General features: G+C 32.9%; 1 protein-coding gene across 6 annotated transcripts; it reads right to left on the bottom strand.

Moving 5' to 3' along the window:
- Nucleotides 1-751: 751 nt before the first annotated feature.
- LOC106069174 (VPS9 domain-containing protein 1-like) lies at nt 752-18,789 on the bottom strand. 6 transcript variants are annotated; one of them, XM_056036251.1, is made up of 18 exons: nt 18,577-18,777; nt 17,978-18,091; nt 16,631-16,786; nt 14,949-15,021; nt 13,755-13,847; nt 12,442-12,504; nt 11,983-12,103; nt 11,660-11,774; nt 11,259-11,321; nt 10,581-10,633; nt 9,751-9,838; nt 9,335-9,529; nt 8,170-9,070; nt 7,199-7,328; nt 5,877-6,070; nt 4,765-4,855; nt 4,097-4,201; nt 752-3,583 (listed from the first exon to the last, which is right to left on the bottom strand). In XM_056036251.1, the coding sequence occupies exons 3-18, from the start codon at nt 16,706-16,708 to the stop codon at nt 3,490-3,492; spliced, it is 2,457 nt and encodes an 818-aa protein (XP_055892226.1). In that variant the 5' UTR covers nt 16,709-16,786; nt 17,978-18,091; nt 18,577-18,777; the 3' UTR covers nt 752-3,489. The 6 variants fall into 6 exon arrangements, with proteins under 6 accessions (XP_055892226.1, XP_055892228.1, XP_013084247.2 ...); XM_056036253.1 differs by lacking the exon at nt 17,978-18,091 and having other exon boundaries at nt 18,713-18,789; XM_013228793.2 differs by lacking the exon at nt 17,978-18,091 and having other exon boundaries at nt 18,577-18,782.
- Between the last annotated feature and the right edge of the window lie 781 nt (nt 18,790-19,570).

Raw genomic sequence — 19,570 nt, 5'->3', positions numbered from 1 at the left:
TGAATGTATAGGAGTTTTATTGAATGTTTTTATTTATCATTGAATATATAAATATATATGTCAAATAACATTTTATAAATATAACATTAACTTATCACAATCATTTCACATTCAAGATATTTAAAACATTTAATAACTTTATCCAGAAATAAATGTATAAGTCTTGACTTCATTTCACCACTATCCCAAGAGTAACATCCATTAGGAATAGTATTATCATGTGTTATTATGAATCTATAGCACTATCAACATAGTCATTAAACTAATTAAGGTAGCAAATTCAATATTATCATTATTAAAAATCAAACAAAATAACATTTTCCATACAAATTACTGTCATCACCTTCATCCATCCACAAATCAAATTATCATTAAATTTTTCTTCAAGCAATCATGAAATTATCCTCATCCATATAATGTTTCCTTGAAGTAACCATGAAATTATCATCATCTATAGCAGTGTTTCCCAAACTGTGTTTCGCAGAACCCTATAATAGGTGTTCTACAAACTAACAAATTAACAAGTAGGCCACCACAATAAGCAAAGTGATCCGCTAAATACTCAGAGTGTGTGAAGTGTTTTGTTAAGGAAAAAGTTTGGGAACCACTAATCTATAGAATTAACTCTTTCTCTCCTAACTAACGATACCAACGTTGATTCCACCAGAATGTGGTAAATAATTACGGAGAGAAAGAGTTAAGAAAGAGTAACAACCAAATGGAATATTAATCAAGTATCCTTTTTATGTGCAAACAACATAAGTAAAATACAGAAAACACGGCAGGGCACCAAGCAAATATTGTATATTTTATTATATATTTTTTGTTAATATAGTAAATTTGAAAGATAGGTCACTCTTTTATAAAAACATTTCCTAAAATGAATGGATTTACATACTTTAGGTTCCCTATTCAGACCTTGAGATCCATGAGAGGGTAAAGATCATCTGCTTTAAAGTCTAATGATTTAATGGGGGTGTTGTGTGGCCAGCACTTTCCCAGTCTAATGTCAGGCATTTATTAGAGCTGGGTGGACTCAGGGATGTCCTAAGAATCCCAAAATTCAAAATCTCATTCCTAACCTGGATTTAAACTTATGGCCCCTTCATGTTGAAACCAAGCATTCTACCACTCAGCCACCATGCTTCTTTTGGATGCATAAAATGTTAGTTTATTGTGCCCTTATTTCTGAAAGCTCCTCAGTTGAATAGTTTGAATGTTGGTTAAGTGCACATGCTAGTCTTTTCACTGCATCTTTTTTCTGATGCCAGACTTAAAGCTTCTGCTGTGTTACATTCATGCTTAAAAAAAAACACTACGATAACACAACAAATGAAACATGGTTGATGAAAAACATAAAAAAATAGACTAACTAAAAAAACAGTTTCTCTCAAAGGTGAATCAATTAAGTTTTAGTATGAAAAAGCTTCAAATACACAATAGAACTGAATAAATGAAATAATTGGAACTGATATAAAACTTAAGTTTAAGTAATATAAAAAAAACAGTTTTATCATTCATAGTAATCTGAATGATTCATGTACTTACATTTCATGAAAATAAAATATTTGCATAAATATAATAAATATCATTTCACTTGTTCAATGAAAACAAAAGCAAACACACCCTTTCCTCTCCTTCCAAAAAAAAACAAAAACATAAAATGGAATCACAGCCTCTTATAAAAATAATTTATTAGATCCATTGACATATTCAAATCTCTAATAGTCCTTCTTATTTCTATTATTCTGTGCAACAAATGGAACAGTTTCACAATTGAATTCTGCAGTATAAAACATTGCAAATAACATTATTGTTTTGCAAAAACAGTTTATAAACTCTTCTTATAGTCCTAACCTATTGAAAGTTTTTATTATGTACAGAACATACACTTTCAGGTGTTCCTTCAGAGTTGAAGATAGTCTACTTCATCGTCCAAACTCCAGGTTGACAGAGGTGGCAGGCAAGATTTGAACACTGGACCACTGAGACAACCAAACAACAGTCCAGCGCACATACCACACGACCAGGCAGCCATTCACTTTTAGGAGTTCCTATGTTTTGACTTAGCAAATTTTGCTCTGCCATCATTACCATTAAAGTATGAAATGAATAGAAAACTACTGCCAAGAAAAATTTTACTAAAAAAATGTTTTGAACTAATAATATCTTTTAAATACTCTTTCATTCAAAATGATAACTATTAAAAAAAACATTTGTCAGGAATGGTGCTATCAAGCCAAAGCTTGAAAAAAAAAAGTTTCTTTCACATCAAACAAGAATCTTCATCACAGAGCTAAATAAAGAAATATATGTATGTCTTTATGTCTTAAATCATCTTATAAATTACAGATGTTACTTCAAAAGAGAATGATAATAATGTCCTAGGCATATCAATGTGTCCATGCATGTTAATCAGGGACTTAGAATGTGCCAAGTTGTTGATTTTCCTGTCTGATTTATGCAACTCATTACATGCTTTAATAGCATTAAGGAAGAAAGAGCTTTGTAAAAATTTGTCCTAGCATATGAAATAAGGAATGTGCCTTTATCTTTGTGTCTTTTGTAGTATTTTATTAGCTTTTATTTTTTGTATTTGTAATTTATTGTTCATTGTTTTATGTATTATTGCTACTTTAATTTCTTCTGTCCTGAAGAGTCTCAAAATCTAGTGATTTTACTAAAGATGTTACACTAATCAAATATGATTATTCCTTTGTTATAAATCTCACTGCTATATTTTGTGTTTGTTCTAGTTTCTTGAGTTGAGGTGTCCCAACCATAGGACACATATTCTAATATTGGCCTAACCAAGGTTAAATAGCATTACAGTTTTATGTTTCTGTTTGTAAACATTTCTTTTTATTAACCCTAATGTTTTGTTTGATTTTTTAATAAATTCATCAATATGGGGATTTTATGATAATTGTTCATTTATAATAACACCATTTGGAGTTTTGAGTCTGTGTGGTTTCCCATGAATAAGATGAGTAGTTTTTATTTACTTTAGTTTTTTTGTTACTCTTAATAATTGACATTTTTCTGGGTGGAAAGAAATGCTCAAATTTGATTTCCATTTCCAATTCTTCTAATTCTCATTTTAAAATGTCAGTATATTGTGTTGTTTTTGTTGTTGTTCTATATATTATGCATTCGTCTGCAAAAAATCTAACATGTGCTTCTGAACTAATGCATTTTGGTAGGTCATATACACATTTAAACTCATCCCTATTCCAAGTTTCCAACAGATTCAAAAGATTCAAAAGCAGTAGACATAACTCATCACATCAACATAAATAAACAAAGGCAAATAAATAAATGCTACTTGGTCTATATAACCTAACAGTTTATGAAAATAACTTTTTTCATTAAGAAAATCAAAGATAATCAAAATAATTCAAACATTTTACAAAAATTATGATACATTGTAAGAGGGATTTAACATTTGTAAAGTTTCTGGGTAACTGTCTTGGTCCATGGATAAACTGATTAGCTAGTCAGGCATGATGGGTATAAAGATGTCACAAAATTGAGGGCAGTTCTTAACGTTGTCAAACAGTATCCTTCTTCCCCCATCATGTAACTGTAAAAAAAGCAGAAATATGGTTTCCTTTTGGAATACGTTTTGTTATGACATGATTAGGAAGTAGTTAGGAATTAGTTATTTGTTTCGGGAATAGGGTAAAGTTTTAATTAGCGACAAGTGACGTGACAGATCTTTTAAAAATAAGAACGCTCTAAACGACGCTAGAAGGAGGACGCTTATTGTAGAGCAGTAGACTTGAGTACGACATTATTGACATCGGACGATTCCCTTTTTGAGTATTAAACATATTTGAAGAACAACATATCAGCGTCGAATACCTATTTGATTGCTTTGGCCTTTCGCCGGTGTTACTGACGTGTTGCGTTCAGCGTTACCTACAGTCAGATCTACACTAGACAGATTGTCAAGAATCAACACCGCGCAGAGGTCTTAACAGTTTTCAATAAAATTATATTTTATGATAAATCTCTTTATTGGAATGCTGGATGTTAATAAATGTCTACTTTTTAGTGGAATGAGAGGAAAGACGGCAAAAACTTCGACACTTACCCTTCGTGAATAAACTCTGTCATAGCCTCACACTCTGCTGCCAGTTGGGGGAGACCACTCCTAATTATCACATAACTCAAGATTGGCAGAAGATCATCTGCTCCCCTGTCAAGATACATATCTCTACTTCAAGTTTGTCTACCAGATTTTATATACATTTATGATGTGATAGGTCTATTTTTCTTTCATTAAGTATTCACAATAGGTAAATTTTTTGATACATGTTGTCAGGTAACACATTTAAACAGATTGCTGTGTTTAAAGGAGACTCCTAATGTTGTACAATGCAACAGGAAATAAAGAAAATTTAACTTTGTGTAAGAAGAGTACATTTGAATAAAGAAGAAAAAGTAAAATGATTTTTTTTGGATACTGGAGTATCAAAGGCCCCTCAGAGAAAATAAATGTTAATGAGGCTTTTTTTTTCATTTTAAAGGTATTGAAATTAATAGAAAGTATATTTTTTAAACTAGACATAGTGTTCTATTTTTTTAATGTGTATGTTGTTTTATTTTAGAAAAAAAAATTATTTATATTTTTAAAGAGCTATCTCTTTTTGCTTAGGACTTCGACACTGTGAAACACCTACTAAAAGCTGTAAATAGGAGCTATTGGACAAGATCTATTGTTGAAATGATTTGATATCCCATTATGTTTGTTCTACTCACAATGATGGAGCTTTCTTCTTGCTAGCGTCTCCATCTTGAATCTTCTTGTAATATTCATCAACGCACTCACAGATCATGCGACACACTTTAACTAGAACATATAGTAGCACATTTTTAAAAATCTTGCTAAGCTTAAGAGTTTAAAAAATATATTATTTCTTTGGCATTCTAAGACGAACAAAAAGCTTATAATTTTCCAGCATGCAGCTAAGGTATGCTGCCCTAGATAGCCAGGAAAACAAAGAAGCACAATTCACATTTTAGATCAACATGAATTGGTTACAGTCAAGTAAAAAAGCAAACTGCATAAAACCTTTTTTGTTTCTTATCTTTTGTTTTCATCATACTGTATCTCAATTTTGAAACATGTAAAAATAAAAAGATCATATCCAGTTTTAGAAATTATTGGTCTTTCAAATCTGACTACAGCCAATTTCTAGACAAATAATTCTTGCCAGCTGTGTAAAGAATGAACTAGTGATACACAGAAGGCAATGATGACTTCATTTCTGTTTTATAATAAAATGGATGCTCCATCAGAAATGAAGATAATTATGACCAAGCCCAAATATCCTACAGGATGGCAGACAGGAAGATTAAAACTCTGACCATTATGACAACAGTCCGAAGTGCATACCACACGGCCATCCATTTCTGCACTTAGGCAGATGCAGAGTCATGTGTTTGGCTTCAGTCAATGTTGTGAGTTTAGAAGCTTCATCATCTGAATTTTGCATCTTTTTTTTTTAACCAGTTTTTTATAACCAAAAACTCAACACTAACAGCTGCATACATATGGGTTAATCTTTGAGTACATAACGAACACCATGTATCTGGCTATATCTTTTGAGTATGGTACATAACTGATTATACAGAGCTGTAACATTGAAAACATCTGTCAGATATTCATAGGTTTGTTACTTGGAAAGTCTATGATTAGTATGAGCCATAGAGCTTGATGTTTTTCAAATTTAGGACTTAAATAAAAATGATGCAGGAATGCAATTCATTTCCCAAATCCGCAGAGCCCCTGTTCTTAGAACTTGTGGTTTAGGCTTGGAGTGCTGTCAAGCAGAGCAAGAGAAAGACTAAGTCAGTATATCAGTTCTTACCTACACACTCCAGCTTAGTCAACATTGTGTAGTAATCTTGGACATGGGACAATTCTGTGATAGCTGCCTGGTATGGCTGAGTGTCAGAGTCTGTCAAACAAAGCTTTTTGGACACTTTCAGGTCCTCAGGGGTGATATTTGAATATTTAGTCATGATGCTAGCCAGGACCAGCTCCTGCTTGTAGTTGACAACTCTAATAGACAAAACATTTAACAGCAGTACAGAGAAATGTAGGCTAGTTGAATAGAATAACAAAAAAGAACAAAGTACCCCTTTCAGACCTTGCTATCTCTGGGAGGACAGATGAAGTGAAGCTCATCTGTTTCTATTAGCAATGGTATCATGTGCCCAGCATATTAACACCCCCCCCCCCTTTACTTACCCAATGAATGTGGGTATTAGATTTGGGTGGACTTGGGGAATCCTAAAAATTCTGAAATAAAAATCAAGATTCTTGGAGAAAAAAAAACGCACTTTATTGCTCAGCAACCACAGCACATATCTCAGATAAAAAATGTGCAGACTTTGTTGATCTTCTACAAAAAAAAAAAAAAACCTATTCATTTTATTATATACCCAGTATTTTAAAATGAAAATTAAACAGATTTGAAGTATTTGACTACAAAATTCAGATTCCCCCCCCCCTCTTTTTTTTTTGTCAGACATATTTATGTTAAGCCAAGAAATTATACTGACTTCATTTTTTGTTTCAAAAAAATAGAAAAATAGAAAATTTTTAGGATAGGAATGAATGTTTATTTTACTTGTCGCACATGTCTTGTAAAAAAAAAGGAACCGGTACCCCTTTTTGGCCTTGTGATCTATGGGGGGCGGATAGTATAAAGCTTATCTTTTTCTATGGCTGACAGTAAATAAAGGTGTCATGTGGCCAGCACAATGACCAACCGCTTTATTACCCCAACATATGTCAGGTACCCATTAGAAATGGGTGGACTCAGAAACGTCCTAAAAATCTTCATTAGGATTTGAACTAAAGACCCTCCACAGTTTGGAAGTCAAGCAGTTTACAGCAAGCCACCTACATGTCACACGATTACATATAAATTACCTATAAATAAAGACTATTGAACAAGTGAGAAATTAAAGGAATGGCATTCAAATGTTCTTAAAATATGTAAGTATGTTGTGCACTATATATGTTGTGCATTCAACCTGCCAAAAAAATACTCTATAGTTATCATTACAGAGCCTTTCTCTATAGTTATCATGACAAAGTCTTTCTCTATAGTTATCATGACAAAGTCTTTCTCTATAGTTATCATTACAAAGTCTTTTAGCTTTGCTGAACTTCTGAAGCTACCTGAAGAGTCTGAAAAGTGTTTTCCAAATTGGCTTAAAGAAAGGTTCCTCTAAGGACACAGCACACTGGTCTCTTCCGACTGGAGTGTCCAGAGGCTCATAGGCTATAGTCATCATCACTAAAAGTTTCTCTGCAAGGAAGCATAAGATTATTTTGTTTTAACATTGATGCACAGTAAACCTTGTTACTAATACCCGTTGCTCTTACCCCCTCACTCCAACATATCCACTAAACAGATTAGACCAGAGGATATTAAGCTTGCTAGAGGCACCATAGAAAATTAATAATAATAATAATAAGGCTTGTCATCGAGTCTAAAGATTAATGAGGAATGCAGTATTTCCCGTGGCTACCCAGCCCCAGCTGTGACCTACATACTTTGCCACACCAGGGCAAGCATAACCGTTGTCCACCGGTGATCGATTAACAGCGATTTTGACATGGGTTTAAAAGTTGTTTTTTTTAACTTTAAAACTATTACAAAACTGTTCAGCTGATTTTTAGATTTGACATCAGCATTGTTGAGAGTTTCCATTTCCCTCCTAAAATTTCCCAGCTAGTTGGCATCAACTAAAAGGTCCACAATTCTCGTATTGAGTGTAGAGCAGAGACGCTGGAGTATATGTTAAATTTAATACAAATTTAAATATATAAATGTAAATTAAGAGACAAGGAGACAATTTTTAATCATTTCTTGCAGTTAATCAAATAACTGTACACATGAATCATATTTATTAACTTCTCAAAAAGCAACAAAAAAAAAAAAAACAACCGGCTACGTCAACACTAAAAACTACAAACAGGAATACGTAAACAGAAGATTTGCCACTCAGCCACCACACCTCATGAATATGTATAATCTCTATAAAGTCATAGTTTTATATACCATATGTTTGTTTGTTACATATTTTAATACAATCAAGCCAAAAAATATGTAATAACAAAAACAGAAAGAAGATTGCAAATCTTACCCAAATATCTGTGAATATCTTCTGAAATGGAAGCAAGGTGTCTTTTGTAAGCTTCTAAATGCATTTTTGAAAAGGTTTTAGCATCCACTCCATCCGGCTCATCAAAACTCGCAGGCAAGCTGTGACAAGTTTTTTCTGGATCATCAAAGGTCAAAGGTGGGCCAGGCAACTGATGGCTAACACTACGGCCCAGTGTTGAGCCTTTATCTTGGCCAGAGCTCTCATCCCCTGCAGGGGGACAGTGATCTCTGTGAGACATAAGGCTCTCCCAGAACTGCTGAGTTAGATCTCCACAATTCTCACCACTTTCATCCTCGTCAAACAGATAATCCAAGTTATCCTCATCATAGTTGTCGACCTTGTAGGAGCTGTAGTCATGAGTGACCTGCCTCATCAGCAGCTGGGCCTGCCTCCTCTCCCAGGATAACTGGCTGGCCAAGTCTTGACCTTCTTGCAAGGCTAGTTCTAAATTTTGCTTAGATTCAGCCATGGCAGTTTCAAACTTGGATGGACTCTGATTGCTAGAACTAGCCATAGTTATTGAACCATTCTTCTCATCTCCAATTTCTTTCGGGGATGTAAGGCTGTTATCTTCTTCACTGTTTGCTTGCAATAAATCCTGGCTATCCTTGGAAATAGTTTTAAGAGAATCACTAGATTCAGATCGCACACACAAAGGGTCATCCCAGTCATCTTCATTTCTGACTAACAAAGCTGATGGACTATCAATGCCTGAAGCTTGACATGGACCATCCACTGCATCCCCATTCTTTTGTTGGCAGTCATCTGTGAAAGACTTTCTCTCTTGGCTAGCTGATGGAGATTGTAAAGAGGTCTGTCTTTTGAAGACAATGTCTGAAACTTCATCTAACGTTGGCCATTCACTTTTCAAAAGTGGAATCTAAAGAAAGAAAGAAACATATTTGACTCCATTTTAAATGAATGAATGAAAAACCAAATAAGAGGAATATACAGAATAGAAGGCAAGGAATAAGTCAGATCAATAAGCAAGGTAAGTATTAGTTGATTCCATAATGCCCATTCCTTAATGCATGCTTCATTAAAGGATCTAAACATGACTTCTCTTATCTCTTTCTTTGATAAGATGATAAACAGTTATAAGTTTCTCTAAACTTAACAAGAGTGACTTCAACATTTAAATTACTTTGATTTGGTCCAGTCCTTTATGCTTGTCATTCACCAAGGGATACAACCTCTCATAGATTTTAAGCTGGTACTTTTTCAAGAGTACCGTCAGAGGATGGTCAGCACAGCGAAGTACTTCAGCAACCAGTTGGCTGATTAGAATCGGATCCTCTGGGCTGGCTTCTAGCTTACTTCTCCAGTTTTTCAACCATTTCTGAAAAACGCAAAGAAAACTAAGATGACTAGTAAACTAAATTGAAACCCACTTCCACTTGAAAGCAGTGAACATCTCATTCTCTGGTCCCTCTTGTCCATACCACCCTACCTCGTAGAGTTCAGTTTAGAAATTATAATTCCAAGTTACTGAGATCGCCTACACCTAAAATTAAAAGAGTTTTTTTTTTTTTTCATGAGTAAGGGGGGAGCACAACTTACAGCTTCATTTTCATATTCCAATATTCGCTTATAGATCTGCCTCTGCTCTTGCTCAGCTTTTGACATTCCAATAGGTGTGGCAAATCGTCTGTTGAAACAAAAAACATATTATACTTTGCATTTCCAATTCAAAATCTGAGAAAGGTTACACCAGGATTTCTCAATCTCAAGGAAAAACTATTTCTAGTCTATAAAACACTTTTAGATTATGTAGGTAACACTATTTCCACAAAAAAAAAAAAAACGAACTCACTTTAAGTGAAATTTTATTAAGAAAATTTTTATTCTAAATATAGTCAAAATTAATATAAATGTAAAATAAAGTCAGAAAATTTGTGTTATAATTATGACTTAAAGTTTCTTTTCTTTTTTGATACATTCAAAAAGTCCCCCCAAACCTCAATGTGAGAGCCTACATTGCTCCTCTAAGTTCCCATCCGCCTGGAGCAGGGGGGTTACACTATTAGTACCACTGACGAAATAAGCACTTCAATTAATTTTCCATAAGGTTCTGAATGTAAAGTGGGGTTCCCAGGTTCAATGTCTAGATCAAACCTTGGATAGAGAGAAGAGTCTTGAATGAAATGTTATGTATTACCAAAAACAAAGTTCTATACAATTTGTCCCTAACTTTTAGCTTCAAGAACATAGTGCTTTGCTCTAAGACTTTGTCCTTAGATTGTTTTTTGGTGCTTTTGGAGGGGAGTTAGCTCATTCTCTTGTCCCTTGTTTCAAACCATAAACTTTGTGTTTAAGAAATGTTTACCAATGTTTGTTTGCTCCAATACAAATAAGAAATAAAATAACTCAAAAAAAAAATTGATAATTACTTGGCAGCTTCTTCTTCCAGCCTTTGGTTCCTTGCTTGCATCTTTCTAGCAATCTGGTTTAAAATATATATATATATATAGTGTGCTTATAATCCATTGTAAATGAGCAACATGCCTTCAAAAAAAAATAAGATTATTATGCTTTACATTCATTTACATCGAAATTATAGTGTTGTAAAGTTATTTAAATAAACAAATTTATTAATCAAGTCTTGTTCTGACGAGTAAGATGGGGAAAAGCAACGTAGGACAGTTATCCTGACATATGCTAATAGTTCTTATTGACGGGCAACCTGACATCAAAGAAAATTATTCTTTTTCATTAATGAGAAGATATATCTGGAATGACATTATGGTATCTCTGGATTTAAGTAAACGGAGACTTTGGGCTGCACTTTTATGGAGATTTACCCAGATTTTTTAAGACTTAAATAAAAATGAACTTAAATAATGCTAGAGTAAAAGACACATTTGAGTGCTTGTAAATGTAAACTCATTTTCCTTCTTTTTTCTTATTTAGTATGAATATTTTTTAAAGTTGTTATATTTTTTGATATGTGGATTCCCCATTTGAGAATGAGGCCCCCTATGTGGCTGCACTCTTTGGACTATTCTGTGAATTCTGTATACTGGAAATAGCTCAACAATAAAATTGAATTTGTTACTAGACAATTCTACCTCTTCTTCTTGTGCCCTGGCTATGGCAATGTTCTCTGCTAGCTTTCGTTGAATTGTTAAACTCTGCAAAAGAAATGAACTCATTTGTAAAATAAAGAAATAGCTTTGAACATTAGCAATAATAATTCGTATTAGTCAACTACCTAAATATATGTGTGACCAAAGTGTGTTTTATTTTATATCTGTAAAAAATCAGTAAGAAAAGTTATTACTAAGTTGCATAATAGCTAAGTTAATTTATTAAAATTGAAATAGGAAACTATGTTCACTTAGAGAATAGGAATCACAAAGCAATAATATCATTTCGCATGAAAACATTTGCTACAGTTATCAAAATGTGAAGCAAAAAGCCACAATAACATACATATATATTAAGTAGAATATTTAGCCACAAAACCTACATAATTAAAAGCATTGAAGTCTGATCTATTCAATCTGTTCATCCTAGCTTTATATGCAGCCATCAGCGACTGATTCTGTTTTTGAGCAATCTCCATTGGGGACAATGTTCTAGTTCTAAATTTAAATGTAAAAATTTACATTTTTGTAATTTCTTGAAGTTTCTTTTTTAATCTTAAATCAATCTTAAAAGAGCTATTTGAAAACAAAAAGGGTTGGGTTTTTATTTTTTTCAGAGTTTCAAATAAATTAAAGTATACCTTTCCTTAGGTTAGTAATAAAAAACAACATTAAAACAGAGACTAAAACATCATATTTTGCTTACTTTTCCACACGAAATATATAAGGATTATTTTCAGGTGGTAGAGAAGGAACCAAATTATTTGAAAATCCAGACTTTATTGTTGTTTGCTTGGTTGATCTGAAAGCTTTCAAAGGTTGCTCTTCTGAAAATTAAAATTCCAACTACGTAACAAATATGATTACCACTGTATAGTTTTTATTGGATTACTGACATTATATTACAAAAGCCTTTGATTCTTTTTGTAATTAGTCTTAATGGGCTGGAGCTCTCTTTATTTATCTACTCATATCATTAACCAAAAAACATTAGTTTAGAAAGAGTTTAATTTTGAGATTAATGAAAAATTAATTTCTTTGGTAGAGAATTCAGATGCTGAAGAAATCTTGGTTCAAATACTTGTGAATAGTAAATCAATATCTGAATGACAACACTGTATCAGTTGATATAACAAATAGATTTACCTCAATTCAGTCAACTTACTTAGGATGGACTTGACTGAGTCTGTGAAGGATTTCATGGTTTGCTTAGGTTTGGGAGATTTATCTAGACAAAGAAATACAAAAACCATGCAATTTAAACGCTTTATCCTTGAAATGGACAGAAAAATAATAATAAAACAATTTTTTAAATTTTGATCACGGTCACATTCTTATATGCTTGTGAAACTTGGACACTGACTGCAGAACTAGAGAGGAGGATCCTAGCAATGGAATTGAGATGCTACAGAGATCATAGGTATCACTTACAAAGACTGCCACACAAAGAAATTAGAGATAGGATTAGTTCAACGATCAGACCCCACAATGATCTGCTAACCACTGTCAAAAACGCAAAATTAAACTCTAGGAACATATCACAAGGTCCTCAGGGCTAGCAAAAAACCTTCCTTCAGAGAACAGTACCAGGAAAAAGAAAGAGGCAGAGAAAGCGATAGGAAGACAACATCAAAGAATGGGCAGTGATGTCACCGAAAGAGATTCTATCAAAGGCAAAAGACAGAGAGGAATGAAGAAAGACGGTCAACAGATCTTGTGTGGTGCCCCAAAAATCCAACAGTCTAAAGGATAGGTGAAGGTGAAGGATAAGAAGTAGATTTAGAAAAAAAAAATATAAGCACTTCTAAAGGATTGTACTTTTTCTTAATAAACAAAAAAGGAGACAAGTTCAAGTTCTGACTCACTTATCACTACTTCTCCACACAAAATAGTTAAAATCTTGAACAGATTAAGTATTTTTTTGAAAGAAATATGAAAAGGAAGCACTCTTGTATATGCAGTGTAATGGGCTAGAGGTATTGTTTCCTTTATGTGAATAAAGTTGCAGATAATATTTGCACTACACATGGTCAATAAATTGAGTGAAGACAATACAGTAGAGGTTTTACTAATAGAGCTGAGTAGAAAGATAAAGGGCGGGTCGGCTGAGTGGTAAAGCGCTTGGTTCGAATCTTTGTAAAGACAGGGATTTTCAATTTTCTGGACTTTAAGGGCATCTTTGAGTCCAGCCAACTCTAATGAGTACCTGACATTTGTTGGGGAAAGTACTGTGGTTGGTCATTCTGCTGGCCACATGACACCTTTTTATCCATTGGCTATATGATCGTTACATCAACTGCCCTATAGACTGCAAATTCTGAAAGGGGTACTTTACTTTTTTTTAAACAAAGATACTTCTCCATTTATAAAATTATGCAGGATTTCAATAAAATATAGATTTTAAAAAATTGCTCTGAAATGACTTGAGAAGATTTATATCCAAATTTGGGTAGGAAAAGTCTAGAGAAATTCACTTACCTAATTTTTCAATCAATACTGCGACTCTGTCCACACACTGAGCCGCTAATTTCACTTCTTTGTTTATCTTTTTATTCACTATCACATCACCACCTGCGGCAAACATTAGAATTTATGCATGGTTTTTATAGTCAAGTGCAAAAAGGTTTCTTGACTCAAACATCTTACAATAAGAAGAATTTCTAAGTTCGTTTCTTTAGTAATCTAGACAAGAGATATCAAATTTTGATTTAAGGTGTATATATTGATAATAGCATGATTTTAAAGAAACTACTCATAAGGGACTCAAAAGTAAAAAAAAATAATTTGAGAACTTTTGATGCAGAAAGAGCATATAAGTGGTATGTGCAAGCTAAAAACTAATTCTATTAGTCACAGATTTAAAGACATTTCATAATCTAGTATTGCAAAGGAAAGCAACAGCTGACAACAGGCAAAGATGGCTATCAAATTAACTAGTGGGCTCTGCGTTGTGTCTTAAATTACTACAAACAAAAAGAAGATCAACTTGCAGTCACATCCTTGTCTGAATTTAGCTAAAATTTAGTTAAAAGAGGGGCTCAAAATATGACTCCCTAAGCTTTTTGAGGGGAAATTATGTGAAGACAAGCTGAAGAACCCCAAGTATAATCTTATGTATAAACCTATGTCTAAAGAAACGAAAGATAAGCATTGGGGATTTGTTATTGGTTCATTTGTTGACTTTGAAAAGTTCATTTAAAATACAATAGTTTGGCTTAAGAAATCTATCTTTATGATTTCCATATCTTAACACATTTGGTTACTCTTGTTGGATTTATTGTTTGAAGTATTTGGATTATCTGTACTTGGATTCATTTCTGAGTATTGTTGTGTTTATGAGAGAACAAAAGATTTGGATTATCTGTACTTGGATTCATTTCTGAGTTTTGTTGTGTTTATGAGAGAACAAAAGATCTTGTAAAATGTAATTACTGAAGATGCACTCAATTAAGGAAGACAACAAGAAAAAGATAAACCAAATCAACCCCTGAGAAAAAATGGTTTATCTGCATTGAATGTGGCAAAATATGTAGTTCAGTACAATAGGAGTATGTATGGCCCTGTAAAGAACTGCATTCTGACTTGGAGTTAAAATGAAGTGTTATATTTAAAGAGCTATCAAAATCAATCATTAATCAGAGGACATTTTTAAGGATGAATAAAAGCACCTGCCTGCATGGTTCAAGGCCAGAACAAGATTTGTAGCTATCTTATAGATGCAGACAACATATTTCTTGTATGCCTCCTGTAAATAAAACCAGAAAACATATTTGGTTTTATCAGTTTAATTATGTATCACACAGATACACAAAAAGTTTAAATAATAATTAGCAAATAATTGGGTATTTGTAAAGAAACTTAGTTATACTTTTTTTTAGCCTTTATGAAAATTAAATCATTCCAAGTTGTGGTTGTTGTTTTTTTTGTTTACCATAAAAAGGAGGTCAACTTTTTGCATGGTTCAATTTTTCTTTTTTTTTTTTAATAGTTTCAAGCACTTTATGAGGAGTACTTATTATGTATTCTGGATACTAAACATGTCTATATTAGTAATGATCAGATAAGACTATTGATTTATTGATATTTGAAAGAAAGCTTGTGTTTTGCTTACATTGATTACATGGCAGTAAAATCTTTTTTTTTTTGGTATTTTGCAAAAAGAAAAAAAATTTTTTCAGCTATATGTGAAAGAGCTGGTACAAGGTGCAATTGAAATTCATTTTGGAATTTACTGAGTCAAACAAAAGACTTTAAAAACTCCTATTCTCAAAACAGGGGAAGATATAAAAGGTGAAATGTCTATATTTGATTGTTTATGATACAGATGTATCAACTTTTTAAAATGGGATATTGGGTGACAAAATTCTAATAATGGAAAACTTTTACTAGCAGCTTATTTCAACATGCCCTTCACATTTGAGGAGTTGCAGTGGCTGAGTGGTAAAGTGCTTTGCTGCCAAACTGGGGTTCTGGTTTTTTTTATTTCGGGATCTTCAGGCGCACCCAGCTAAATGGATACCTAACTTTAGTTGGAGAAATGTAAAGGTGGTTGGTTGGCCATTGTGCTGCCACATAACACCATCGTTAACTGTACACAATAGAAACCTTTACATCATCTGCCCTATAGACCACAAGGTCTGAATGGGGAACTTTACTTTTTTTTTCACATTTGAAGAGCTTTATGAAATATTCAATAAAATGAAGAAAATGAGTTATTGTTTGTAAAGGTGAACCAAGTCTGAACAGATGCTCAAGCTTGTCTTGACACTTACTTAGGCCTGAACAATTCACTATTTTAGAATAGAGCAGGATGTTTTTTGAAAGCATAATTTGATATATTTTAATTTTAGACTTTTATAGCAAACTCAATACAAGCTAAATAGTTTCGAAACAGCTTTCAGTGCTATGCTGATTTTTAAAGATAAAGTAAAGACATGCTAATAACCATATTCACTGGATGGCTGCTAAGTCATCTAATATATTCTTCAGACTGCCATCATGATGATTAGCAAGACTAAATGCATGACGCGTAGGATGTAATCATTTTCTTTTTTGAAGTAATGTCTGTAATATATAAAAAGATAAGTTCGAACTCTGCCCACTGCCATCCTGCAGGACGTCTGGGCTAGGACATAGTAATCTTCATTCCTGATGGAACATCAGAAACTTATCAAACAAAGCAGCTTACAATGGCTAAATAGTACATCTACACCATACTGAATCAGGAAAAAATTTTTGTGACGCTGTACAATATTTACACCATAGGACAAATTGTTTACTTTAGCAAATAAACTGTGTGTACATCACATGATTAACCTAATGACATTTCTATCCATAGAGTTACTTTTGTTTACCTTGACCTGACTGTCATCATCTAGTTTTACAGCCTCCCCTATTTCCTTTACCAATGTATCAAAACTTGTTTCTGTCATGGCTGTTGACACTCAGTTGACCACTTTCGACCTTTGTTTGATTCTTAAATGGCTTGTGTTTTGGTTCAACAGCTTCACCTTACATGTAAAAAAACAACAACATTAATTTTTAATCATGATTATGATGATTTAAAAAAAAAAGTTCATTCATCTAAATGACTACTCAAAGTCATCGGCTATATGTATGTTTTAAAGTCAAGGTACTAGAGTCTAAATTCAATAGATTAATAGATATATCTAATATTTTAAATATTTCTTATCATATTTATAATATTAGTCATGTATAAATGACTCTCGGTACTAGATCTAGATGATGATTTCTACAAGTACAAGCACAGCTACTAATGTCTGGATCTAGAATAGATTCATAGATAGATCTATCTGGCTATGTAATCTAGTAATCTAACTATCATCATGATCATTATTAGATCATCTAGACTTTATCTTGTTAAAGTTATATATATATATATATGTATATTTATATTTAGGTCTAATATAGAATATTAAACTCGAATTATTTATATATCTAGATTCTAGTTGGCTACTAGAAGAGTAATTAGTAATAGAGAGTAATATTAAAATATAGATCTAAAAAATATAGTTCTAGACTAAGATTATTGAATTAACTTTGTTTAAGTTATTTTATTCTACTCTCTAGTAGTATCTTGATCTATCCTCTTTTTATCTTATCTTATAAAATACAGATGTTACTTTAAAAAAAGATGATGATTACATCCTATGGTGCTCCTAGGTTAATCTAGTCATGCATGTTAACCAATGACTTAAATTCTGCCTATTCATTAGTTTTCCTAGCTGGCGCAGGCAACCCATTTCATGCTCTAAGGGAAGAAGGTGCTTTTGTACAAATTTGTCCTAGCATATGGAACAAGGATTGTGCTTTTATCTTTCTGAGTATTTTATAAGATTTAGTTTTTAGAGAAGACTTTGGATGGGGTATGCATTGCACCTCATTAACTATGCTGTTTTTTTTTTATACCCATATAAATGCATTATAAGGAAGAACATTTTTAAATAATATTTTATTTTATATTTATAGAAACTCATAATTGGTGTTATTATGCATCTTGAAAATAAACTTTACAAAGATCAGGGTAATGAATATGGATGTTTTTCAAGGTAAAAAAAGATTACATTTTATTATACTAAGATTTCGTAACTTAAGAAATGTAAATATTAATCCCACCAATTGAATAAGTAATTGTAAAAGATTTATGTTTTTTTATGTACCAAATGGCATTAGAGAATCACCTTAAATCCTTATCATGCGGTATGTAAAGAGTTTAGTTACATGTCCCAAAATATACGTTTCATTTGTGTGGTTTAAAAAGATTAGGATTGTCACGCATTTCAACTCTCTGGTAGCTGAAATACACATCATCATTTCCAATTTCATATTTATTAGAAGTTGCTTTTTCAGCATTTGTTGACATTAAAAAGTGAACAGACTATTAGATGTGTAACAGCATCTCAGATTAAAATTAACAACCAGGGAACCAAATTATATGATCTGTCATCTCGGCACATAGATGCACAACATAGATGGGGGTGGGGGTGGAACCAGGGGTGCTGAGCATTACAAAAATTATATTATTATAAAAAGGGGTACACATAGCAAAGTTTGGGAAACACTGCTCTAGACTATCAAATCAAAAAATGTGAATAGGCAATCTACTATCTTAGTATATAAAAAATATAAAATAGGTCTAAGTCTAAGTCCTAAAACAGTCAGTCAAGTCAGTGTGAGTGAGTCACAATCGTCAGTCTGTCAGTCGTGACAGTTGTGAGTTGACAGTCTCAGAGTCTGTACTCATACACTCATAGTCTGATCATAGTATGATAGTACTGACTGTAGTCTGTGGTCGACAAATAGTTTGAATCTAGAGTCTAGATGGAGTCTATATCTATATAGATATACCGATTTAAAAAAAATATCTTTTACGATAGACTAATTCCCTAAATAGAGTCTCATCTAGGAATATGTACTCGATAGACTGTAGACTAGATCTAAATTAAAGATCTAAAATAAAATTATGCTACAATAACAATAACATTGATACAATAGATACCGATTTTAATTTTCGTTAAGAAGAGCTCTACTAAGACAGATAACTATATATACAGTTTCTACGTCACATATTATATAGGTCTGTGATCTATGCGAATCTAGTAGGCAGCTAATGTCCATGCATCTCATGAGTTGATCCACAGTCTCTTGACGTCGGAAGGAGGCTATACTTAGAATTAACCAATCAAGATACGGAATGTAAAGATGTGTTCGACTGTTATTTCTTGAATACCAACTTTGCTGTATCTTATCTTATCTTATATAATACAGACGTTACTTCAAAAAAAGAAGATTAAGACTAAGACTAAGACTGCTTTATTGATCCTTACGGAAATTTGTTGTGATTACAAGGACTCGTTTCTCATATAAAGACAACACAACAGAAAAATACACATAAATACAACAGACAACATAAAGAGTTCATTCAGCGACTACACACAGGTATCTTGGTGCATTTCATGTTCCCTGATCAATGAGTGGCGGTGATAGAGTCTGACCGAGTGAGGTACGAACGAGTTTTTGTACCGCTCCGTTCTTGTTTTGATTACGTCCTACGCGTCATGCATTTAGTCATGCATATTAACCAATGACTTAAATTCAGCCAAGTCACTGGTTTTCCTGGCTAGCTCAGGCAACCCATTCCATGCTCTAATAGCACTTAGACACCCCTGAAGTGTTCCTCAACATGGCCACGTTTGGTTTTTTATTATGTCATAAGACTGCTGATGTGCTATGTTAAGTTGGACAGAGTGCAACATCTGGGAAACTGGTTCAAG

This window comes from Biomphalaria glabrata, chromosome 7 (assembly GCF_947242115.1).
Source record: "Biomphalaria glabrata chromosome 7, xgBioGlab47.1, whole genome shotgun sequence".
Lineage (NCBI taxonomy): Eukaryota > Metazoa > Mollusca > Gastropoda > Planorbidae > Biomphalaria > Biomphalaria glabrata.
The sequence above is the reverse complement of the archived record's forward strand: the minus strand, read 5'-3'. Positions and strand labels throughout refer to the sequence as shown.

What these genes read in the sequence shown, in the direction of transcription:
- LOC106069174 (XM_056036253.1), bottom strand. Translation starts at nt 16,708, where the DNA reads ATGACAGAAACAAGTTTTGATACATTGGTAAAGGAAATAGGGGAGGCT. An exon ending in ACTTCAATGCTTTTAATTAT is followed by an intron (nt 11,322 to 11,659) that starts GTAGGTTTTGTG and finishes TTTCTTTTGCAG; the next exon opens with AGTTTAACAATTCAACGAAA. An exon ending in ACAGAGTTTATTCACGAAGG is followed by an intron (nt 3,584 to 4,096) that starts GTAAGTGTCGAA and finishes CTTTTTTTACAG; the next exon opens with TTACATGATGGGGGAAGAAG.